Source organism: Perissodus microlepis, chromosome 20, assembly GCF_051167445.1.
Source record: "Perissodus microlepis isolate ML-2025 ecotype Zambia chromosome 20, ASM5116744v1, whole genome shotgun sequence".
Classification (NCBI taxonomy): domain Eukaryota; kingdom Metazoa; phylum Chordata; class Actinopteri; order Cichliformes; family Cichlidae; genus Perissodus; species Perissodus microlepis.
In genome coordinates, this window is record NC_140480.1 from 8,958,935 (window position 1) to 8,985,315 (window position 26,381).

Below are 26,381 nucleotides of genomic sequence, written 5' to 3' on the forward strand. Positions count from 1 at the left end.
GGCTTTAAGTAGGGACTAGAGAGTGGTTTAAAAAATGTAGTGATAGCTCAATACAATCTGACTCAATCCTATGTTTGCTGTCCTATAACCCATTGCTGTTCAGTCTCTGCTTGGTGAATGAACTTGTAGGTTTTTGTTGAGTCACCCTTTTCTCTATAAAACACACACAAATACACACTGACACCTAAGTGTCTCTGTTTTTCTGGTAAATATGTTTGTTTTTTCATCTCCACTTCAGAATAGAAAAGGTTGTTTCTTTGACCGACAGACTTTGTGTAGGAAAGACAAACAGGGTCTCTTAAGGGCCACTTCCCTTTCAAGAGCGGAAATGAAAATGTCGCGAGAGAAAAAAGGAGAGAATCAACAAAAGACAAAAAAAGAGAGCGGAAAAACAAAACAACAGAGGAGCGAGGATATGGGTAGAGACAGACAGGCAACAAAATGTTAGACAGTCAGCAAAAAGAGCAGGAACAAGAGAATTTTTTTACAAATTGCAAAGGTCAATGATAGAAAATAAGCACAGATAGAAAACTGGAGAAAAAATAGAGGCAGACAGAGTATCCACAAGAAGAAAACTTTTCAATGAGAGGAGAAATAGACGGAAACATTTGTCAGTCTCCATTGTGACGCTGAAGCTCAGAGTAAATCAACATTTTCCATTTGAACAAAACCCGTTCAGTTAATAACAGCACATGCAATAAAAAAGAATAAACAGAATAAAACATAATTCTTTGCATATGCATTGTGTTCGTTGTGGGGTGCATTTGTGTGAACGCTTCATACTGTACACTAGTGTACACACTGGAGGCTAGTTAGAGCAGCAACTCTTTGGGGTTTTGAATTAAGACATGAACACAAAGTCAGTGTTTTAGCAATCCATTACGTGTTGATTCACTTGTCTTAATTTGTTAATGTGCTTAAAATTAGCTGAATTAAAGAAAAAGTATTTATATCTGGAATGGTTAACTCTGTCACCTCATACCAAGAAGGCCCTGGGTTAAAATCCCCTTGCCTGTGCACCTTCTCTCCAAGTACTCTGGCTTCATCCTACAGTCTGATGCATGTTAGGGTGGTTGGTCATTCAAAATTACCCACAGGTTTTACTGTGAGCGTCAACGATTGTTTGAATCTCTGTGTTGTCTCTGAGATAGACTGGTGACCTGTTTAAGGCGTACTGCGTATTACCTCGGATAGGCTATAGATAGCTGCCTCCGACCCCTCCCACCCCCAAAACCTCGAGAAGATGGATGGATAGATGGATTGAGACTCACATGCAAAAATGTTTTAATGCTTCACCACTAAATATCCAAAAGTCAGAAATATTTTTTTCTTTGAATGCTTAATGCTGTACATGTCAGTAAGACTCACTTCAAATATTCACTACAGAATCATGATGTGTGTGTGTGTGTGCTGGCTAGCTACAGCCAGCTCTGTTCTGTTAATTTGTTTATGCCTGTGGATGTTCAGAGTCCAGTGAATTAATATATAATTCTTTTGCTGGTTTTTAAAGTTGCTGCTGCCATTGTTTCTCTGGCAGTGAAGAGATAATTGATTCTGGTAGAATACAGTGACAATTTATAGGCTTAATTCTCCTGTAGCATCCACTCATTTAATAGTACTTTAAATTAAAAAACAAAACAAAACTGTGTTTGGTATCCCAGCGCTGCTCATTTCATTTTCTTTTCCACAGCTGCAGAAAATATATTTGAATGAACTATGAGGCTTAAAGTTGTGGTCAGAAATTAACATGTACTCATTGTGGGGAATGTCATACATACAGGAATATATATATATATATATATATATATATATATATATATATATATATATATATATATATATATGCAAAATACAACTAAGACTTGGTAAAATGTCCATTGGCAAGTTACTATACTGGTATAATGCTGACTGGATATTGAAATGGTTGGTTGGTTTTCTGGCATGGATCAGACTTGTAAATGTAGTCTGCAATTTTTCAGCAGGATTGAGGTTATAACTTCAGGCAGGCTATTGCAGAAGCTTAATCTTAGCCTGCTTTATCGATTCCATGAACCAGTTTTGATGTCTGTTTGGGATCATTGTCCTGTCTAAACTCCAAACCATGTCCTAAGTTTATTTATTTGACTGTTTATTTGAGGTGAAGTTGAAAAATTTGGAGATAGTCCTTGTTCATTCATTATTCCATCCACTTTGTACAATGTAGCAGTACCTCTGGCAGCAAAACAGCCCCAGAGCACTACCACTACCATGCTTGACAGTTGCTACAGCGTTCTTAAGTTTCAAAACCTGAACTTTATTCTTCTAAACACATCTCTTCTCACTGTGGCCAAACAGCTCAAGCTTTGTCTCATAAGACCATAAAACTTTTCTCCGAAAGGGCTTTTGACTTGTCAATGTGGGTAGCTGCAAATTTCAGTCAAGCTTGAAGGGGTCAATTTTGGAGCAGGGGCTTTTTTTCTTGTTTAGCATGCTATGAGTCCATGGTGATGTAAAACTCACTGTGGACAGTCGCGCTGGTGTTACAGCAGTTTCTAAATCACAGCAGGCTTGAGGAGTAGTTGTTCCCAGGTTGTTCCTGAACATCCTAACCAATTTCCTCTCATCTGAGGGTGAGAGTTTGGGTGTCCTTCCAGATTTTGGCAAAGCGATGACATCCAAATAACATGTAGTTATGGACAATTGTTTGAACTGACGATCCTGGAAGCTGCAGTTGTTTAGAAATGGCTCCAAGAGACATTTGAAACTTGAGTAAATCTACAACTCTCATTCTTAGATCTTCACTGAGTTTGTTTGACTTTTCAATTGTTCTGAGTGGCAGTCAGTTCACCGAGTGCTGTTAAACAATTCCTTTTTATGCCTGCAAAGACAAAAAAAATACCAGCTGTAGTCAACTGTGATCACTAATGAGAAGTTAATAGGCCTTGGCCTTTCCAAGTTAAAAATAGAGTCTTCAGCCTGACTAATTAAAAGCTTTAAGTGAATGCATCTTTATATTTAAGCCTGCATGTTTAGTTTTGACCCTGTTTAGACAAGAGAAAATCAAAGTAAATTCAGACCAAAGCAATAATCATTATTTTTTCTTACTTATTACAACAATACATACAGTGTTGCCTTTGTAGACAAAAAGTTTTTAGTCTTTGTCTGACCTATATGCAAGACATAGAAACAAATAAATGGCAATGTTTTGGTGTTTCAGTACAGAGTGATTTAGTCCCAGCAATAATCAGCCATGAACTTATTATCCTATATACAGATAAAACAAGCATCCTGGAAGGACTGTCATACAGTAGATGTGTTAACTGGGCATATTTTAATGTAATCTCGACTGTTACCCACAAATAAATGTAATTCTGCATAAGAACCTAGATTAATGTAGACAATGTAAGCTACTTATGAAAACATTTGCAACAATGTTTACTGCTGGAACACTGCCTTCCAGAGAAGCCCACTGTTCATTTGTTTATGACACTTGTGCCTTACTATAATTTTGGTTATGGTGAGTGTAAGAAACAATATCCTGATCCAAATTCCTTAAATATCAGTTAACCTGCAGTGCCAGTGTGCTGTCACTTTTTGGGAAGGTTGAATGAATTTCTGTTTTAGAGATTTTAACAGAAACGTCTGATTTTGACTTTTTTTTCCTTTGCTTTGTCTCTTCTAGGGGTCCAATGGGTTCAATGGGTAGTCCCAAGCCTGGCATGCAACAAGGAGGCCATGGAGGAGGAGGAATGGGAGGAGGAGGGATGGGTGGAATGGGAGGAGGTGGGATGGGTGGAATGGGAGGAGGTGGGATGGGAGGAATGGGAGGAGGCGGGATGGGGGGAATGGGAGGAGTTATGGGAGGAATAGGTGGAGGCGGGATGGGGGGAATGGGAGGAGGGATGGGAGGGATGGGAGGATTAGGTGGAGGAGGGATGGGGGGAATGGGAGGAGGAATTGGGGGAATAGGAGGAGGAATGGGGGGAATGGGAGGAGGAATGGGCAGTGGAGGAATAGGGTCAAGAGCTGGTGAGCCTTACCGCCTGGCCACTCACGAAGCTCCTACCTCTCCTAGACATATGCAGTCCAGCCAGGCCTCTGGAATGGGGCAGGGTCCAGGGTCTGGTCAAGGGATGGGTCACGGTCCAGCTGGGTCTAGCATGGGGGGTCATGGAGGTCAAAGTCCCGGTCAACATGCCTCTCGCCGAAACCTCCAAGTTGACTTCAGTGGTTCCGGCGGCTCCAGGACAGGTCGGTCTCCTTCTTTGTCTCCTGACCGTGGTGTGACACCCACCTCACCATACTCAGTGCCACAGATAGCACCCATGCCGAGCAGCAAGCTGTGCCCAGTGTGCACCACCACAGAGCTGTCTAACCCACCGGCTGTACCCAACTACAACACCTGCACCCAGTGCAAGGCCACTGTCTGCAACCAGTGTGGATTCAACCCCAACCCCCACCTCACTGAGGTAGGTCAGATTTAACAGTCAAGAGGTGCTTGCATGACCATTTGTTTGCTTTAAGATATCACTATATATGCATCAATAGAATAAATAATATGATCAGGCTCATTACTAAGTGTTTAGGTAATTATCAAATTAATACTATTGGTGGACAGAAGGCAATCCTTCAGTTTTAAATGTTTAGAAATAACATAAAAAAAGGGGACCACGCAGTTAAACTCTGAATGTTGAAGAATGGATCGAACAGACAGATGGTTTCAGATGTTTTTTCTGGCCTGTTGAGTCAGTGAATGAAAAGAAGTACAGATATGGAGAGGGAGTGAGAGAAGTTTTTGCTTGAAGAGGCACTTCTTTTTTGACCAATAAAAGACATTTGAATTGGATCAGATTGAACTGATGTGACTGACCGAAAGAAGGGAGTAAATGCAGTGATCAAAGAAATGGAAGAAATGGCTTAAGGTGAGGGCAGTGTTGGGCCCGGAAGTGTGAAAGAATAAAGTTATATTTTCTCAGAAATACATGTCATTTATATAAAAACAGTGAGCAGTTTGAGCAAGCAGTACAAAAGCTGCATGAAGAACTGTGCATATGTAGATTCATCAAGTGACAGCACTTCCTTGGTGCCAGAATCTCCATTAGTGTGCTAAGACATGACACATGGGTCACAAATGAGACTCAACTTAGGTGTGATGTGAAGACAGAAGGCCAAGGATTCTTGTATTTTGCAGTCAAAAGACAAGTTGAAAGGATGGATTAGTCCGATGTTCAGAGGTGTATGTAGGGATGAGGAGGAGGAAAAAGGTTAAGAGTCTCGTTTTGATTGAGAGGTTGATGCTCGCCTTTGGTGATGGGGTCAAACTATCAGCCTCTTGTCAGCATCTGATGACTAATATCAAATATCAACATCTCTGAGCAGAAAGACTTTAGACAGAGAGCACAACCTCACTAGATTCAAAAGCATAAGGCTCTCTCTGATATATTAGCCATGCCGACACTCATTGATTCCCACTGTTGTCAGATACAGGCGCTTCTCATTCACAGACACCACAACAAACACTCCGCTGAATTAAACAAACAACTGTGTTTGTGTTGTTGTGACTCATTTTTCATTTGCTTTGGCACACTGGAACCAGAAGTATGTACCTAGTACATCATTCACCCCCATTGCTCCATGCTAACAAATTAGCATAGTAAATGGCTAATTATATTCAGGGTTAGAACACTCACAGATTGTGCTGGCAAGTAAAAGTCTTCTTTCTGTTTAAAAAAAAAGGAAACTAATACAGCTTAGTAAATGTGGAATCATGTTCACTATCACTAACACTTGCTGTGTCGTCATACTTTTACGTCACAAAACACATCCTTTAAAATGTGTTAGCCTGGAGCTGGTGGTTGCATAATACATAGTCAGAACAAAGATGATTTTAGAGCTTTTATGCAGGGTGTCAGCTTCCTGTGAACGATACAGTGTTAATGTTAAGTAATTATCAGCATAGCCTGTCAAGGTTTTACCGCTGTTGTGTGTTTTTTGAGCTCTCCTACTCTATTTGTAGGATAGCAACTTCTGTCAGGCTCGTATGTGATCATTTTTTGTACAAAACTTAGATCAGATTTGCAGATCCTCTACCAGTGTGTGTATGTGAAGGAAAGAGAGAGTGAGTAGTACATGTTGATAACAGTGGATTGTGCTAATGAAGTGGGGGAAGGCAGAGATTGATAAGCCACAGACTTGTTATATATTAAAAAACACAAAATACACACGTATACACTCACATAGCTTCACACATACAACAACACTACATAGACAGACACACGCATACTGTCTGTGGACACTCACTGATGTTGGCACTCACCCTAACTTTAACCTCAAACAGCCCTTTATGGAAAACGCACACACACACACACATGCGCGCACACACACACATGCGCGCGCGCACACACACACACACACACACACACACACACACACACACACACACACACACACACACGTACATACTTCGTGCATTAAGCCTGTGCAATAAATTGTGATGTTAATCAGTTGAAGGAACCAACAGAGATTTCCTGTAGAGAAAATATAACTCAACAGCATAAAACTCAATATACTTAGGTGAAGAAGCCCTTTATTATCTTTCATTCACATATCTGTAGAATGGTAGAGATGGGGGGAAAACATGTTGCATCTGTTTGCTGCATTTGAGTCACAAACCCTCCATCTTGTACCGATTAATTCTCTGGTCCTGCTGTTGTTTGGGTTTGTATGAATTATGGATCAGCTCTCTTCTCCTGTTAACATTCTCACTGTTTTCAATGTCCCTGCAAGTCAATGGTCCCACAGTTCTGTCCTGCAAACCTTATTAATGCAAAGCAAATTACAATATTAATATGACTTATTTACTAACGACAGCATGAGATTAGTAAGCATAAGCATAAAAAATAAAAAATTTAAATGCGATAATTAAACAAATATGCTCCATAACATCCAATAATGCACAAAGCGAACACTGACGACTGTCTGACACTCCTTAAATATTTTTTAGGGTTTATTATATTGAAATCCACACATTTCTTTCCCACCCTTTTAGGAAAAAAAATACACACTGAAGGTTTTCTGCTTCCACTGAGATATCTAGACCCATACAAAAAAACCTCTTCCTTTACTTCTGTGTGTGAAGGGATCCAGCCATGTTATGTCTGCAGATATAGATTAATACCTAATCTAAACATTATCCACTAATATCACTTCTAATCAGTGTACCATGTACCCTAGTAATCCGACAAGCAGGGCTATGCTCCATATCTGCTGTGCTATGTTCTGATTTGATTTGCATAATTTAACATTAAACAGATGCAGCCAGGCAAGGAAAGAGATTATTTTAGCTATATTAGGAATCAGCTATTTTTTAATATGGGTATTTACGAACAGAAAATACCACATGACAGCTAGAATACAATTGATAAAGGTGTGTTTTTTATATTTTATGATTAATTATATTTTAATAGGAAAAGGAGAAGACAGGAAAAATAAATGGCACAAAAAGGCATAAGACATTTTCTCGCTCAAAGTTTTAATTCTTTACACCTGTATGTTGAGGCTTAACCAAATTGTTTTATTCAAAAAAATGCAGAAAAGTACTTTAACTGAGTGAGTCGTCTTATAGAGAACTCCAAGTTGCATATCTGATCTCACACTGAGAACACCAAACCAGGAGAGAGACATCAATTATCCAGCCAAAGAGCAGGATGAGAGAGAGATTATGATCGATGTATCTAATTCAAGAAGGTGGCATTTATGAAACTTGGCTTTCATGCCATTAATTGGCATTTGTGCACAATGATGAGTCATTTGGAATCATGCACTGAATATACAAACTGTAGATTATATTGTCATGTCAGCGGGCTGTATTTCTTTTGCAAATGGTATAGCACTTTTGCATTAGTGTAATAATTACCTACCCATCTGCACACTAGGAAAGCGACTAAATTCTTACTCAACTAAATGAGGGGGAAAAAGTAGACTAATTGACTAGTCTAAAACTAAGAAACACTAAAATATTTAGTTAAATGTCAAAACCATTTAATGGAAAATGTCAAAAACTGATAAGAAAGGCGTTTTAAGCCATTGATGACATTCTTCGATAACGAATCCTGTTGATTAACTGTGCGTCACCTTGCATTGTGCATTATCAACATTACATGTTATGATCCAGACAGCAAAGAAGAAAAATATAAATGTAATATATGTTCATGTATTTCTAAAATATGAGAACATCTGGAAGATGAATAAATCGCGACTTGCTGTGCATTACTAATGATGCAGATTGTTGAAAATTCATGACAACCACTTGAACAAGGTAAAATCTAACACAACAAATCAATAAAACATCGAGCTATTTTCTTCCGCTTATCTGTCAGTCAGGTCGTGGTGGCAGCAGGGAAACCCAAACTTTCCTCTTGCCACTTCCCCCAGCTTATCCGGGGAAATGTCGTGTTTCCCAGGACAGCTGACAGATGTAATCGCTCCAGCATACCCGGGTCTATGTTGTGGCCTCTGGCTGCTAACACATGCCTGGTCTGAAGACTTTACCCAGGAGATGACAGTGTTAGCCGTATCCTTTCGATGTGGAAGAGTAGCGGCTCTACGCTGAACCCCTCCCAAATGAATAAACTCATCACCCTATCGCTAAGGAACAGCCCATCCACCTTTCAGAGAAAACTCATTTCCACTGCTTGTATCCGTGACCTTGTACTAATAGTGGTAACAAAAGGATAGGCCAAGATTCACAGATTTATGGGGTTTCTCAACAGCGATTCACGGCTTAAGTCCTCTGCACGCTTCAGAAACAGAAAATATTGTCAAGGCGTGCTATGTGGTAGGTGGAGAGCATACCCAAAATGCAGGAACCCTAAGACTAAAGTAAGCTCAAAGTGCAGCTTTATTAGCTAGCACCAGCAAGCTTAACGAAAACACAAGGTGAGTACACAACATCGAGGAGTACAACAATGACACGATTAAGACCAGAGGGAATCTGAGGACTTTAATATGCACATGAGGTAACTAGGAAGATGCAAAACAGCTGGGCAAAAGAAGGCACAAGTGAACTTAGTCAGACAGGGGAAGTAAAACTGAATACAAGCGGGACAAGAAACTATCAAAATAAAACAGGATGCTACCATTAAGGCTGAGACATATAGACTTGACAAACACAAAGGGAGAATAAACAGAGACATGACTGGAGAAACAGACAAAGAATACACAGAAAACAGACAATCAAAACTATAAGACTTTAACCACAAACCCTTAAAAATAAACAAAAAAGAAAATACAAAACTAAGAATACTCATCAAATCAAATCACTTTTATTGTCACATCGCATCACTGGTACACTGGTACAGCACATGTGAGGGAAGTTCTTGCGTGCAAGCTTCACAAGCAATAGTGGTGTACAAAATATAAGAAATATATATTGGTTCTCCCTGTGCTGCTAGCATCTTGCACCCTGCTGTTATGTGCTGGATTGTCTCAGCGGAATCTTTACACAGCCTGCACCTGGGGTCTTGCCTGGTGTGATAGACCCCAGCCATGATTAGTGCCTCTGTGCTGTCTTTCAGTCCAGCTTTGACCAGCCACTGGTAGGATTTCTGGATATCAGCCACCTCCTCTATCTGCCAGTGGTACATACCGTGCAGGGGCCTGTCCTTCCATGATGGTTCCTCGTCTCCCTCCTCTTTCTTGGGTTTCTGCTGCCTGAGGTATTCACTGAGCACTCGGTCAGTTGGGGCCATCTTCCCAATGTATTCTAGGATGTTTGTTGTCTCATCTTGGACTGTGGTGCTGACACTCACCAGTCCCCGGCCCCCTTCCTTCCGCTTAGCGTACAGCCTCAGGGTGCTGGACTTGGGGTGAAACCCTCCATGCTTTCTTGTCTTTATGTCAGTGGCTTCTATCTCCTCCTTTGGCCAACTTATTATACCAGCTGGGTACCTGATCATGGGCAGGGCGTAGGTGTTGATAGCCCGGATCTTGTTCTTACCGTTCAGCTGACTCCTCAGGACTTGCCTGACCCTCTGCAGGTACTTGGTGGTTGCAGCTTTCCTAGCTGCCTCTTCATGGTTCCCATTCGCCTGCAGGATCCCCAGGTACTTGTAACTGTCCTCTATGTCTGCAATGTTGCCTTCTGGTAGCTCGATCCCCTCAGTTTTGACTGCCTTCCCTCTCTTTGTTATCATCTGACTACACTTCTCCAGCCCGAATGACATCCCGATGTCATTGCTGTATATCCTGGTAGTGTGGATCAGTGAATCGATGTCTCGTTCACTCTTGGCATACAGCTTGATGTCATTCATGTACAGGAGGTGGCTGACAACTGCTCCATTCCGTAGTCGGTATCCGTAGCCAGTCTTGTCAATTATCTCACTGAGGGGGTTAAGGCCTATGCAGAACAGTAGTGGGGACAGAGCATCTCCTTGGTAGATCCCGCACTTGATGGTGACTTGTGCTATGGGCTTGGAGTTGGCCTCTAGTGTTGTACGCCACATCCCCATTGAGTTCCTGATGAAGGCTCTTAGGGTCCTGTTGATCTTGTACAATTCTAGGCATTCCAGTATCCAGCTGTGGGGCACTGAGTCATAGGCCTTCTTGTAATCAATCCAGGCAGTGCACAGGCTGGTCAGCCTGTTCCAGTTCTGTCTACCAGTAGCTGGTGTTTTGCGCCTCTGGTATTCTTGCCAATCCCTTTCTGTGCCCTGCTCATGTATTGACCCATGTGCCTGTTCATCTTAGCCGATATGATGCCTGACAGGAGCTTCCATGTAGTACTGAGGCAGGTTATTGGTCGGTAGTTGGATTGGACCGGTCCCTTCTTGGGGTACTTGGGGATCAGGACCGTCCGACCTTCGGTTAGCCATTCCGGGTGTCTCTCGTCAACTAGCAGCTGGTTCATTTGTGCTGCCAGACGCTCGTGGAGTGCAGTCAGCTTCTTCAGCCAGTAGGCGTGAACCATGTCGAGGCCTGGTGCTGTCCAACTCTTCATACTAGAGACCCTTGCTTGGATGTCTGCCACCGTGATGGTTATGATGGTTACTGGACCCTGTTCAGGGAGGTTGCTATGGTCTGCCCTCAGATCCACTAGCCACTGAGCATTGCCGTTATGAGTTGCGTCCTTCTCCCATATGCTCTTCCAGTATTGCTCCGTCTCCAGCCTTGGTGGTGCTGTTCTCTTATTGTTCCCTTGCCACTGAGAATACACCTTTGCTGGTTCTCTGGAGAACAGCTGGTTTATTCTCCTGCCTTCTATCTCTCTGGTGTACCTCCTCAAGCAGCTGGCCAAGGCTGTGAGTCTTTGCTTGGCAGTTTCCAAGGCCTCAGGTATGGACAGCTTGCTGTATTTTTTATGCACGTTCTTTGTCGCACCTTTCTGCAACTCCGTTAGTTGGCTAACCTCCCTCCGTGCTACTTTGATCTTGCCCTCTAGCCTCCTTCTCCATGGAGGGTACTGCTCCTTGTGGCTGTTCAACTTGTAGCCAAGCATCTCACTGATCACTGCTGCCGTATTGTAGATCAGCTTGTTAGTGTCGGTAATCATGGCTGTAGGTATCATCCGTAGTGCTGCATTAACATCATCGAGCAGACCTTCTGAGGGTACTTCACGTAATCTTGGTAACCGGCTACGGGGGTTCCAGGTTTCAAGCTTGGCCATGATCCTATCTTTCAGGTCAGTTCCTCTTGCACTCAACGATCCTTCTCCTATCGCACTTGGGGCTTTGTACCCAATCTCGGGTGGGGGTGATGATATCTCCCCCCTGACCTGGCGTCCTGGCTCCCCCTTGCCGTAGCATTTATGTTGTACCTCGTCAATCTCTAGCTGTGAGAGCAGTCCCTTCTTTCGAATGGTGGAACACTGAGCTACTAGTTGTTTCGGCGTCATTGTGGATGTTGGGTATCGAAGAATCCATAGGTCCCTCATCCTATTCATGTAACCCCTTCCACCAGGGTTACTTGCGTAGTAGCATTCCAACAACGCCCTGTTTTCATATATACATATATATATATATTATGTATACGTGTGTATGTGTATATACATATACAGAAAGTCAGCAGATGAATACTGTGCAAAAATGGCATTTATGTGCAATATGGAGTGCATAAAATATCATAGTTTCAATAAAGTGACAGTAAAGTGTCCAGTGTTTGGGATTAACGGAATACATGTACCGGCATTATGTATTTAAAATACAAAATATGAGTAACCGTATTCCGTTACAGTTACCGTTTAAAAGGGTGGTAATCAGAATACACTTACTTTGTTGAAATAAATAGATTACACAGGGGTCTTTTCCTGTTTCATACGTTAGGCTATGCCCTCTCTATTTTTGGTAATTCCACACTGGTGGAATCACAAACAAAACACGCAATAAGAGGCTCTAATGCGTGTTTTTCAATCTCGCGGCCCATGTCACCCCTACTTGCGGCCCACATAATGTCGTGAAGAAATACTTAAAAAATGTATTATTCAAAAAATTATTTAACATAAAGGCAATAGGCAGAGTGTTACGGGCATCACCCTAAAGAATGTAGCTTCATGGGCAGTGTAGTCCGTGCTGCAGGGAGAATGGACTGCCATACCCGTTATGTGTCTGTGAGCGTGAGGGAGGGAGAAAAATAGAGTCAAAAAGTACAAGTTGTCACCGAGCAGAAACGGGAGATGGAAGCATGTGAATATAATAATAACCACTGCAGCTAAAAAGAGTGCCTGACGAGCCCAGTTATAAGTAAGCTATTAAGACTCTACTGTACACCGTGTTCGTGCTTTCCTTCGAAACAATAAGTTCCGTTGGAGCAGCCTTTCAACCCCTCTCTCTGTCTCTCGCTAGCAAAGTTGATCCAGACAACAAAGTAAAGCTAGTTTTCAGCTACGAGCCCGACACAGAACCCAACGCATTAGCCAGAGGTCCCTTTACTACGGTTCAGAGCCGCAGACCTGTTTTATATATGCGCGGAATAGTTTTCTATACGAGATCGCTGCAAGAAGTGCAGCCTTACCTAATGTCCACCCTACTGTTACTCATTTTATATTAAGATTTAAAAATCTAGTTAGTATTGGTATGGCGAGTAACCTTCAGTAATAGTAATAAATCACACAGCAATAGTACATTCATGTAGATGTAAAAAGCATGATAATATATTAAGTAATCCAAAGTATTCAGAATACGTTACTCTCATTGAGTAACGTAACGGAATACGTTACAAAATACATTTTGGGGCATGTATTCTGTAATCTGTAGTGGAATACATTTTAAAAGTAACCTTCCCAACACTAGAAGTGTCTATGAAGTGTAGTCAGTTTTCAGCAGTCTGATGGCCTGATGGAAAAAGCTGTCCCTCAGTCTGCTGGTTCGGGACCGGATACTGCAGTACCTCCTGCCTGACAGAAGTAGTCTGAACAGTCTGGGGTGACTGGAGTCTTTGATGATCCTCCCCGCTTTCCTCAGGCACCGCTTCCTGTACATGTCCTGGAGGGAGGGAAGCTCACCTCCAACTATCCTTTTGGACCACCACACCGCACTGGTCTCTGGAGAGCTTTCTCTTAACTAAAAATAAGAGATCACAACTCAAAGAAAAGGAAAATAAAATATAGCTCTATTTTCTGTTTCCCACATTGTGGATGGTGACTTTACATCTAAAAGGGAAAATGAGTAGGGAAGAGGTGAAAGTGGGATTGAGCAGATGGGGAAACCCTGAAATTGGTTGGCTTCTCACGTTCCAGTATGGTTGAATGGCAACAGGACTATCTCTTCTGTTCTCAGGCCATCCCCGATGGCTTGGCAAAACTTGCAGTTCTTTCTCTGTGCATGCTTGCTGCTCACTTTCCTTCATTGAAAATGTCTTCAATTGGTTTTTGGTCATTGAAAACTGTGACCTGTTTACCAAAGATGTAATGATGAAACTTGGTGCAAACGTGGACGATATACAGCATTTCCTTTTCTATTTGTGCATAGCTCGTTTCTGCATCTGTTAGAAACCTAGACCAGTTGTGGGGAACTCCAGGCCTCAAGGGCCAGAGTCCTGCAGGTTTTGATGTGTGATGTGTTATCTTGATCCAACACAGCTTATTTAAATGGTTAAATTATCTCCTCAACTTGTCAGAGTCTTTCTGATGATTTGGCCGCCAAGCAAACTCCATGTTGCTTTTCAGTAAATGTCACAGGGATGCATTTTCCTCACTCCCTTAACCTTGGTAAAATATGTGACAAACCCCAGAAAACACCTTAGACCTTTTTTATCAGAGGGGGGAGCCATGCAAATAATGCCTCAACTTTAGCTGGGTCTGGCTTAAGACCATCTGCAATGAGTAAGTGTCCAACGTATGGCACTTGAGTCTTGCGAATAAAACAGCAGTCTGAGCCATCGGTACCTGTCAACAGGAGTGTTAAAGGTTGTGAGGAATGAAGACTCTTCATCCAGTTCTAGCTACAGAAATCCAGAGTTTGCATCCAGGACTGAGAATATTTGTGCACCTGGCACGACAGATACAACCTCCTCAATAGCGTGCATGGGGTAATGCTCTCTTTTGAGGACTTTACTCAGAATACTAGGATCAAAACAAATCCTTACTTTGCCTCCTCAGGTGACTGCTACCATGGAGCTGACCCATTTCATGGGTTGTTCAACTTTAGCAATGTGGCTTCTTTCCATCTCATGTAGTTTCTGCACAATTTTCTGTTTCAGTGCTGCAGGCTGTCTGACACAGGATGTACAACTCCTTTTGCGCTGGCATTTGTCTCTGAGACAATTCATACTCCTGGGGAATCTCTATGGCTATAGGAAGTGTCAGATCCTCACCTCTATCAAGTAGTCTCTTTTTCCACTAAGTCCCACAATTTTGGCGTCGACTACCATGTCATCTGAGTCAGTTTACTCACAGTCCCTTAAAAGCAACCCTAATCCTATTCAAAGCGGTCAAAACTTTCACTTGGCCTTGCCTGTTGAAGCAATGACAAGCAATTAGCTTAGTTTCCCTTGGTTTTATGTAGCTGGCAAACCTATTCAGTATCTTATTGGGGTCCTCTTTCTTCCTGTCCGCCCAGTTCAGACTCTTGTAGATTTCTCTGCCTTCCTCATCAATCCACGTACCTAGCCAACCTGCTCTCTGCTTAGCAGATAGCTGTGACTGCGGCACGTGAAAGACGAATATGGCTGTTGTACTGCACTTGCTAAATCTGTTCTTGACAGACATCTGTCACCATGTACGGTATCGTAACTGCCAGAAAAAACAAATGGGAGCTCAAGAAATAATGGCTTTTAAAATTTGAAATCACTCCACAATTACAACACATATCTGCCCTCTGGTGGCAGGAGGAGTACTCAGAACAAGCTGGAAATTAACAGCACTCCCAGCACAACCAATATATTACAGTCATCACCATCTGTGTTTCCGATATGCCTGCAGCAAAATTACAGGTGGCATTTTTTGTTTTAAAATGGATAAATAGCATCTAGGAATGAACCAGATGAACTCCTGCTCATTTGATGTTTTGTGTGTGCTGTGCGGTGTGTACTGGAGTTGTCAGTTTAGCACATTAAAAGGATAAACCCCGAGTGTTGCAGCTCTTATGAATATAGATGGGGGATAGTGAAACACCCACACAACATGTATTTGCAGCTCATTTATGTGAGTTAGTCATTCCTTGAAAAAAGTACACTTGGGGAAATATGCTAAAAAGCCTTGCTGTGTTGGTTCACATCTGAATCCATAAAGATTATTTGCTAATGTGTTGCGGGTTGTTACCTTTCCAGATGTTCTGAAGATTAGACTGAAAAAACAGTCAAATTTGGCTTTTAATGTTGCAGTAAACAGAAGTCTTAAAAGAAAAGGGATAAAAACAAACACAAAAAATTGACAGCCTTCCTTCAGCAGCTCAGCCCTCACTTTACAGACAAACCAACCACTGCAGATGGTCTTAATATGTGGACATCATATTTTGGGTTGTATAGACCAAATATCGTAGAACTTTGTCTGTAATTCTTGATCTATTGCAGTTTAAGTAAACAAAGATCGGAAACCTGCTCTGGAATAAGAAAGAATTCCATTGGTTGATGTAAGTTATATAGTCTCTTGTTAAAGAGCCGTTTGAAACCTTGGAAGGAAATAGGTTACTTAGGTAACATGGGTAATATTTCCATAGCTTTACTTTAAAACATGAACATTACTACTCATGCAATTAGTCTATCTTCTTCCTCCCATGATCACACTGCATCATACAGTTTAACTTAGTTATACTAAATATTTTATTATTAACTTTACATGGCTCAGGGGGTTGGGAAGCGCATCTGTAACCGGAAGGTCGCCAGTTTGATCCTCCTGGTCGTTGTGTCCTTGGGCAAGACACTTTACCATACCGCCTACTGGTGTTGGCCAGAGGGGCCGATGGCGTGATATGGCAGCCTCGCTTCTGTCAGTCTGCCCCAGGGCAGCTGTGGCTACAACCGTAGCTTGCCTCCACCGGTGTGTGAATGAATAGTGGCATTGTAAAGCACTTTGGGTGCCTTGAAAAGTGCTATATAAATCCAATCCATTATTATTATTATAAAGTGTAGCTCTTTGATTACACCTTCTGAGGTGGGATAGCACGCTAGTTCCAATAAAGTACTTGAGGCAAAACCTGCAAAGTATAAACTTTTTTTTCAGAAGACAACAAATATTATACTTTTTAACATGACAACAAGTTGCCAACTATACCTTTGTTAGTCAGTGGTATGAACATACTTACGTCAATATCAGTACAATTATAAAGCTTTTTCAGTCTGCCTAACTACATGATAGCTTTGTCACTTGCCTAACACAGAAAATCTTGCTAGGTATAGTAAGCTGAGGGAAGACACACACAAACAACAACTGAAAATTTGCTAATAGGGCAATATCCTAGAACTTCAATACACAGCATCATTAACCTCCTAGGACCTGGCATCCACATATGTGGACATCACATTTTGGGTTATATAGACCAAAATACTAAATTTTGCTCTACAAGGGCCTGATATCCACTTACGAGGACAATATACTGCCACTGTTCTATCGAAATTTAAAACAAATGTCCTCATATATGGATCTCATTTTTTTCAGAAACAAAAATCAGTTAGGAGGTTAAACCTCATCGACCCGTGCATCTATTCTGGGTCTTTGATGGTGGCATGTTTATTGAAGAAACCAGCTGCTAGTATTCTCACTAACATGGTTAGACTCTGACAAACTGTTTTATGATTGTTGTTTACTGTCTTATTTAAAATTTCATTATGTAGATGTAATGTTGTTAATATTTGATGAGACTTTTTGATGGACTTTTCCAAATCATGTTTTGGACTATAATAAGGAAAAGGAGACTTCAAAATTATTCCAAGTGTTTCTCATTCATGGAGCCCAAAGCTGTTCATTTTTTACTTTACCACTTTGTAGATGTTATTGACAGATTTCTTTCTCTTTTTTTCTTTGTTTTTTACTTTATTTTATTGAAAAATCTGTGGGAAAAGTGAAATTACCAATTTCCTGAAATCTTATAAAATATTTTCACTTTTAATGATCCTTATCTTTTGTATCGTTCTCAGCTAAATTGCATTATTTTATTCCAAATGACATTCATCTGCTGGAAAATACATTGTGCCAGATGTAGTCATGCAAACTGATGCGCTGACTCCATTTTATTATTCTATGTGATATATGACAAGACTCAGAGAATTCCATTATTCAAAATAGAATTAAAAGCATTGAGGCCTTTATCCGAGTGCCTTGAGAAGAAGGAATAGAAAATCTTTCTCATGTTTTTTTTAATTAGGTGGAGTATTACAGTAATGTGTTTTACATCTTTCTTAAATTGTGTTCACTTGTTACATCTTTCATTGAAAAATACAAACAAAAAATGCTTTGACAGCAAAAACTCTCATTAATTCATTTGTGATACTATGAAATTGTTGTACATTTACAGTATTCATGCAGCTGTTTCATTACAGGAAGTTACCTTTAGGGCTAAAATACTTTGCCAAGATAGCAGTAAACAGAGATTTGCAGCTAATGCCAAAAAAAGCAAAATAGCAACAGAAAAAGGTGAAACAAGCTATCATCCATTTTTTAAACCTTTTCTGCATGAACATTAACATATCAGTAAAAAAAAAAAAAAGCATCCGAATTTGATCCATAACAAGAGTTCACATCAGTCTATTTTGTGTAAATATGCAAATATTATAATTCTTATTATTATATATCAGTATTACATAATGAGTATAACTAAAACATGTATTAAAGTTTCATGTCTTATAAGCACTGTTGTTAATACTGACTAAGTCTTGTCTACCTGCACCTGTCCCTGTCTTTTCTTTCGGCTAAACCTTTTGGCAGCATCCCTGTAGCCTGTTTGTTGTTCAACAGATTGAGTGCTAATTTTAGACTCAGCGTGCATGTAGGGTTGCTAATAGAAATGTGTGTGTGTGTGTGTGTGTGTGTGTGTGTGTGTGTTTTGGATTAATTCGTTTTTTTGGTGAAATCTGTAGACTGTGCTTCTCTCTCCTCTCCTCTCAAATCAAAGCACCTGCCCTTCACACGTTCTTTCTATGTGTGTGCTTGTGCCTCCATTGTATTTGGTAATCCATAACATATAATAAAAATGCCAAAAGTATTGACTTGCACATCCAAATCGTTGAATTCAGTTGATTCTATCACTTCCGTGGTCACAGGTGTATAAAATCAAGCACCTAGGCATGCAGACTGCTTCTACGAACATTTGTGAAAGAATGGTTTGCTCTCAGGAGCTCAGTGAATTCCAGTGCAGTACCATGATAGGATATCACCTGTGCAACAAGTCCAGCTGTGAAATTTCCTCAATGAAATATATTGGGAACCAAAGCAACAAAGAGAAGAGCAGAGCAGAGCAGATGTTGAGGCGCATGGTGCACAGAGGTCACCAACTTTCTGCAGTTTTGATAAATCTTTGACAAACAGAGTACTTCAGTTGAATTTTTGTATCACGTTTTTGGTTAAAACAGACCATTTTGAACATTTACCACGTATTAAAAGTCGGTGAAAGGCCTGAAAGAAAACATTTCCCACGACCAAATTATTCCAGTCTCAAGTTTGAGCCCTGGCACCACAGCAGTGTTATGAGTCAGTTTCAGGGGTAATCAGAGGAAATAAAACTAAATATGATTAATTACGGCACTCCATTACATGGGTACCATCCTGTATGCAATAACAAAACATTCCTCCTACAGTATGAGGCATATAAAACACAAATTCTACCTTGCTTTAATAAAGCAGTCATGCAAGCTGCTGCTGCCATTTGTCTCATGAAGTAAATATCTCTGTTTGCACTGCTGCAGATGTAAATTTATATATTTTCAAACTTGCTTGGGAGAGTGAGAAATCATCACTGTTATTATGGTAACATTTAAGCCCATTTCACTGTGAACTAACTAACTGACAGCAGGGTTGAGATGATACTAGAATTTTAAACATAATACCCGAAAAATACTCGATACCATTTTTGATTCGACAGGGGAAAAAATGACAAAAATTCTAAGGCATTATTTTATATATATATATATATATATATATAAAAATATTTTCAGGTTGCCTCAGGTAGTCCTGCACCTATGGTGACGTGGCACCCTAAGTTCATTGCTGACCAAATAGAGTTGGTAAGGCAGCCTGCTCCAATCTGGGACTGCGAGAAGCAGGGTACACCCTGGACAGGTCGCAGTCACAGGGCTAACACAGACAATCATTCACATCTATGGGCACTTTAGAGTTTCCAGTTGACCTGTCCCCACGAACTTCATGTCTTTGGACTGTGGGAGGAAGCTGGATTACCTGGAGAGAACCCACGCAAACACGGGAAGAACATGCAAACTCCATGCAGAAAGACCCCGCCCTGATGGTGGAATTCAGGAACTTAGGACCTTCTTGCTGTGAGGCAACAGTGCTAACCACCATTCCACCGTGCTGTCCAAATAACTGTGTTTGTATTTAATAACTGTGCTATTTATAACATAGAGCTAATGCTGCTCTTGGGTAATTAGTAGTAGTAGCTGAGTAACATTATGTGTCAGGTTAAAGAGGCACAGTGCCACTGGTATTGATACTGCTGTAAATGCGTATCTAATCTGATAGTAATTATTAGTAATTTAAAGCCTGAGTCACCCACTTGCAGGCTTCCACATAGGAGCACTTTAAAGTAAAATTTTTGATAAATGGGAAAAACTGTACATAAATAGAGGCAAAATTGTGACCGCATATCTTGGAAATTCCTGGCGTCATATAATAAGATCAGTGGCAATGTTTTTCACTGACAGATTCAAAGGCTGTGAGAGGTAATTGGAAGCTCTTAAGATGATAGTTGGTTGGTAAACCGTGCTGTAAAGGTAATAATATCTTTCTTAAGTTCACGTTACTACAGTAGGTGCATTAGGAAAAGTTTTAGACCTAGAGAATTTCTTCTTTTATTTCTTTGGAACAAGGCTCTCTAATAATGTTTTAGAGTTTGAGTAATTTTCTGCAAGTTAACCAAAATGTAATGTCTAAATCTTATTCAATAGTAGAGTATAAATAGATAAAATGCCAGCCAGGCCACGTGACAAACTCAAACCCACAGTGTGATGAGTACTTGCACCCATCTCAGTAATGTGCATATCTACACTGGTGGCTATTCTAATCCTGGTAACCATCCTGATGATGACATTACTAACACGCAAAAAAAAGGAAAGCTAATGACACAGGTTACAGGAATGACACTTTGGTAATTACCTCTCACATTTTTCGGTAATAACAGAATGTATTTATCACACTAATGGCACTTTCCCCCCAGAGGAATGGACGGAGTTATTCATAACCACCAAAAAAGGGGGAAAAAGAGGTTGTTTTCCCCGTAATGATGGACACGACTTGAATGACCTAAACGAGAGGATATATTCTCATCAGCACAGAAGGCTGATAATGGCAATAATTTAGACAACATTGAATTAATGTAAATATGATGGCTGGTGCCAGCTCATCACTACACGGTTGGGTCTTTTCTTTCAATGTTTGAAGACTACTTGCCCTATGTAAGTATGCATCTTTATATGTATTAATATTAGATACCAAAGAAAAATATATGTTGTGTTAAAGAGTTAAAGTCTGATTTGGCAGGTCTTTAACCTGTGGATTTATTCAACAGCGTTACCTTTACAGTAACCTTAACACAAACAGCCATAAATCATTCCCTGTCAATGTCTTCCAAAATATTTACAAGTGTGCTGCAACAGAAATGAAAGCTTTATATTGATTTTATTTTGAGAGTGTTTTCCACACGATGCAGTTGATCATATTACAAGTTGCTAACTAAATTGCTATTAAAAAAATGCACATAGCTCCGTTATAGCTCGTCCAGTTTATTGCTGTTGTAAAGGAACTTGTTGTTTAAGGAGATCATTATCGGCAAGCTCCTTTCCCCAGTTTAAGCTGTCTGAAAGCTTCCTTTCAATAGCAGCAGTCTTAAATGAGCTGCAGACACTGGCTTAAGTGCAATCATATGGTAGAGTGAAAAAGAAGTCACAGATAATTATCACTGCCAGGAAGGATTTTTAAAAATGATTTTATGAATTCAGACATGCAATTAAGTTTCATTTTAAGCACTGAAAGTAATCACCTCTTTTAAAGTCACCTTTCCAAGCAACTGAAATGTGGGTAAAGCATTTTTCAGTAAGTGTTGAAAATATAATTTACGCTCTTTTCTGACTAATCACGTAGCAGATTTTTTCTTTCTGTCCATCACTTGGCATTGTCCTCCTCCTGCATTCTTGGTGGCTTCGGCCCCCATTTCTTGCTTTCTAATATGCCTTCCACCTTTTATCTACTCCTCTAACTCACTGTCTGGCCTCTCACTGTCTCACGCCACACATCTTTGGTATCCCTCCTCTGTTTGCCGCTCTCCTCCTTTCTCTCTTAAGGAAACAGTCTGTCATGCATGGCTGTCCGTGAGTGAGCACTGAATCAAAAGCCCCAGTGTCTGCATAAACCTCCGCCAAGCAGCAAAAATCCAATTTGAATGCCTCCAGTAACACTGACAGCTCAGTGGAAATGTGCACGCGCATACACACACACACACACACACACACACACACACACACACACACACACACACACACACACACATATGGAAGCACATAGAGTACACAGCATGCCTACAAACAAATTTACTTGAGTAGAGAAATGTGTATGCAATATATCCCTCCAACTTCCCCAAGAAGTTGCTCTGTGACATTTAAATCTAAATTAAAATCGAATGTGGTAATTTGCAGCTCTGTATTTAAGTAAAGATAGCACAAGCACAACACAAAATATGTGTTAAAGTGTTTTTTGAAAAATATAAACTAATTTTGAATTTGATCCCAGTACCACGTTTCAAAAACTTGGGATAGGGCATGCTTGCGTCACCTCTTTAAACACCACCCATGTGAGAGATCAGTTGTTGTCTTGAAGTGTTTTCCTCTATTGCTTACTTGGAAAGAATTCAAGCTCCTCAACAGTTCGGTCTCCGTTAGCATATTTTTCATGTCACAATATACCAGATTTTTTAAAAATTGTCTGATAAGACTCTTTCATGTCATACCAATGCATGCACAACATTTTTGCAGGACAGCACCAAACAAACAAACATAAGACGAAAAATGTTGTGTGCATGTCAACAAATATTGCTTCATCAATGCTTTCAAAGATGTGACAAGTTACCCATGCCACATGGCATCAATGCCATTATGAATGTTGGCTTTTGAATGGTGAACTGACACAAACCAGATGGGTCCTGGTCTCTTTAGCCTGGAGCACGTTGGCCATGATCTACAAAGAAATATAAAAAACTTCCAACACTTCCTTTTCCTTTACAAATACAACCAAGTGCTTGTGGGCACAGCCTCTCAGTTTCCCATTTTGATTGGCAATGATAACTGTCATATCCAAATATACATATACGAGCTCTCAAGCATTTTTTGGAAGTAAGTAGAGGTTACATTACAAACAGACTTGGCAGGTGGGGGAACCCAGAGTGGCAGGCAGTGTTGGTGAAAAAAAATTACTCAGAAATAACTGGCATAACCATGAGCTGGAAGCAACTCCAGGCTACGTGTCCTCACTCAACAGTATTTATATTGATCTACCTGTCAAATGTAATTATCTAGTAATTGAAGGTGTTGCTGTCCACTTTAACCCCTGGAAGTAGGAGAGTGGACAGCAAGAACACTGCAGCAGGATGCTATTTTGGGACATGATTTCTACTGCTGTCCCTGTTAAACGGTGTATGTGAGGGAAATATGCTAAAATGTCAATTGAAGTGGAAATGGTTTTGGTTTCTAAAGATGCTAAAGGAATGAAATATCTTGTAAAGACTTTTAGATACAGAGTACAAAAGACTCTTCTTCTCAACTAAAAAAGCTTTTTTGGTCTACCTCCAAAATTTGAAACTTTGACTTTGGCAATCTTTAATAGAAGCTTCCACCACTGTAACACCATACACATGATTATGTGCATAATATTTATAAAATGTAATATGATTTTTCCCTTTTCTTTCTCTTTCTTGAACTCTTTTTGACTATTTGTAACACAGTCCCTCACAGAGTGCCACGCCTCTCTCCGTTTATACTGCTAATAATTTCTATTATTCGAAAATTATTCATTAATTTTATTTTCCATTTAGTTTCCACATTTGAGAAGTTACCTCTGCACTATTTTAAATTAAATATGCACTCATTGGCCACTTCATTGGTTACACCTGATCTGTTGGTCGTTAACTCAAACATCTAATCATCCAGTCACATGGCATCAACTCAGTGCATTTAGACCAATAGAAATGTTCGGCTCTTATATAATCATAAGAATTGCCAGAAAACTTTTCCATTCCTAAACATAAAACACATTACTCTGTATCTACCAGAGGGCTCATCTATAAAGTTCACATTTAGACTATTAAAGTACAAGTTATAAATACATGATTTCATGTCCTGCCATTAAGTTTATTTAATATGTTTCAGTATGACAGAATAACAATGGCCTCCTTGAGAGGATGATCTGAGTTCACATATTCTTCACATATTTTGTAGGACATGTTTTATCTTCATCAGGCTCTTTCTGACTGTGAGTGTCCCCAGTGGGGATACCACCTCTATCCCTGCACTGGTTACTGTGCTGCAACCATGGAAACCAGGTTACCCACAGCAAAGGTCATTGTATCCATGATGCATGTTTGAGGATGTGTATGCTTTGATAGCAGGCAGTGCTTTGTGTTCCCACGTGTGAAGCTCCTTGAACGTGTTGAGACACTGAGGCGAAGGAACCTGCTGGGAATGAGTGTGATGGCAACAGCATGAACAGGCACACCAGGGAACGCATGCTGAAACATAAACATACAACTAAGTACAATAACACAAATCCAGACAAACACGATTTATACACATAGGAAAAAATTTTCAGCAGCTTATTTTTAATGTACTTGATATCCGAATGATCTGTGTTTATGTAGTACAGTCAAAGATGGCACTTGTTTGTTTAGCCACTGAATCTTTTGTGCCAAGCCAGGGTCCTAATGCAAAAATTAAAACAAAACATCAGCAGACACAGCTCTGTTTTTCTTAATCTTATTTAAAGTAAATGTGTATTTTGTATCATTTACATATTTTTTTTATGTTGTATTTTCACATAAATAATAATAGTCCTCCGTGCATAAATAACAGAGTTTAATTAATGTTAAGAATGTAAATCAATACAGTATCTTCATTCAGGTATTTCTTCAGTTTGAACTTCAAGCAGTGCAAATACTAAACAAACAACTATTTTTTTACAATACACTGACTAATGAACATTATCACATAAATAACCTAAGTGTGAAAACAATCTGAGGAATAGACTAAGAGGTAGCATGACAACAACCCCTTTATTTTTGGTTCACTTGTGATAAAACTCTCAATCAACACATGAGGCTGTAAATGCACTGGGATCTCAGCACCTCTGTCTGAAGATAGAAAGTCGCTATTTCAGCTTCTGATGTCAGCGCTTTTAATAACTTCAGATGATGTTATGGCAACTAATGTTGAAGTTTTTCAGCGTATTGCTAATTTCCTGTGTGTTTTTTTTTAACCAGAAAAGCTTTGGGCAGGTGTTGACACTGACTCAAAAGCTTACCAGATTTCTGTCCACTGCAAGGCCAATTGCAACCCCCCATAATGGAACAATTAGAAACTCAATAGCAAAGCCAACTCCTGCAGCTGTATCTGGATCAGTGCATTCATAGATTTGGTCGTCTACTGTCAGATTTCAGCCAAAACCCACACAGCACTGGATGTATTCGCTTTTTTATGTCTGGGTGATAGAAAGTAGGACTGCATATCAACTAGTGGTGCAACGGATCAAAAAATCTCACGGTTCGGATCGGATCACGGTTTTAAGTCATGGATCGGATCAATTTTCGGATCAGCAAAAATAGAAAAAAAGAAAAAAATTTTAACATTTACTTATTAACTTATTTAAGTATTTTTTGCCTATTAAAAACATTCAACTCAAGACTCGTTCCACAGAATTATATAAAAACAAATTAAGGTGCAGTATAGGGCAGTACAGGGCTTTGTATCTACCACTCTGCTGTTTTATAATGAGCGGTCACGGTCACGTAGCCTTCCGTTGACCTGGAGGTCCACCCATTTGTAGTTGGGCAACAGAAGATGCCTGGGACAGTTCAGCCATAACTTTAAACTTTTCCTGCTCATACATGCCTGGGTACGATCTTGTCACTGAAGTGGACGCGCAACGGGATATCATAGCGTGGCTCAAGCACGTTCATCATAAACCCCTTGTTTTGCACAAGGGAATACGGCCTCCCATCTGCAGCTAAACACCCCAGTAGCTTTTGTAATAGCTTTAGCCCGGTCGGATTGGGGAGCAAAGGGCTGCTTAAATGCTGCAAACTCCTCTGCTCCTCCACTTGGACCGCTAGCGCTGGCCATAACTATCGCTTGACAGACTGACCACGAGCACCATACACATACTTCGGATCTTCGGATCACGTGCGTCCCGAACTGTGGAGTGGGATCGGTTCGGATTATGGATCAACCATGATCCGTTGCACCACTAATATCAACTATTTATTTTGAGTGACATGTTTAGTACGACTGCATGATTATGGACAAAATGTATATTATAATTATTTGCAACAATATTGAGATCTGAGTGAGACATGCTTTTATTGCACTTTCATGTAAACTAACTTTTCAAAATAAAATCGGCACTCCTCATTTGCCTCAATTCAGTGCTACACCTGGAAAAAACAAACAAACAAAAAAAAAAATGTGACCAAAGTTAACAAAAAATTTAATCAACAGGGAACTTCTTTCACATTCACACTGTGCTGCATTCCTGTTAATTAAAACAT

At 40.3% G+C, this 26,381-nt stretch overlaps 1 protein-coding gene across 5 annotated transcripts in view; it reads left to right on the forward strand.

The window, feature by feature from the left end:
- The first annotated feature begins 3,845 nt into the window (after positions 1-3,845).
- bsna (bassoon presynaptic cytomatrix protein a) overlaps positions 3,846-26,381 on the forward strand; it is a 124,932-nt gene continuing 102,396 nt past the window's right edge. For 4 of the 5 annotated variants that reach the window (XM_084916534.1, XM_084916528.1, XM_084916529.1 and 1 more), the window contains exon 1: positions 3,945-4,448. In XM_084916534.1, coding sequence (XP_084772660.1) covers positions 3,957-4,448 — 492 coding nt within the window. In that variant the 5' untranslated portion in view covers positions 3,945-3,956. Of the gene's footprint in view, positions 4,449-26,381 lie in introns of all 5 variants that reach the window. The other variant, XM_084916531.1, reaches the window with a different exon arrangement.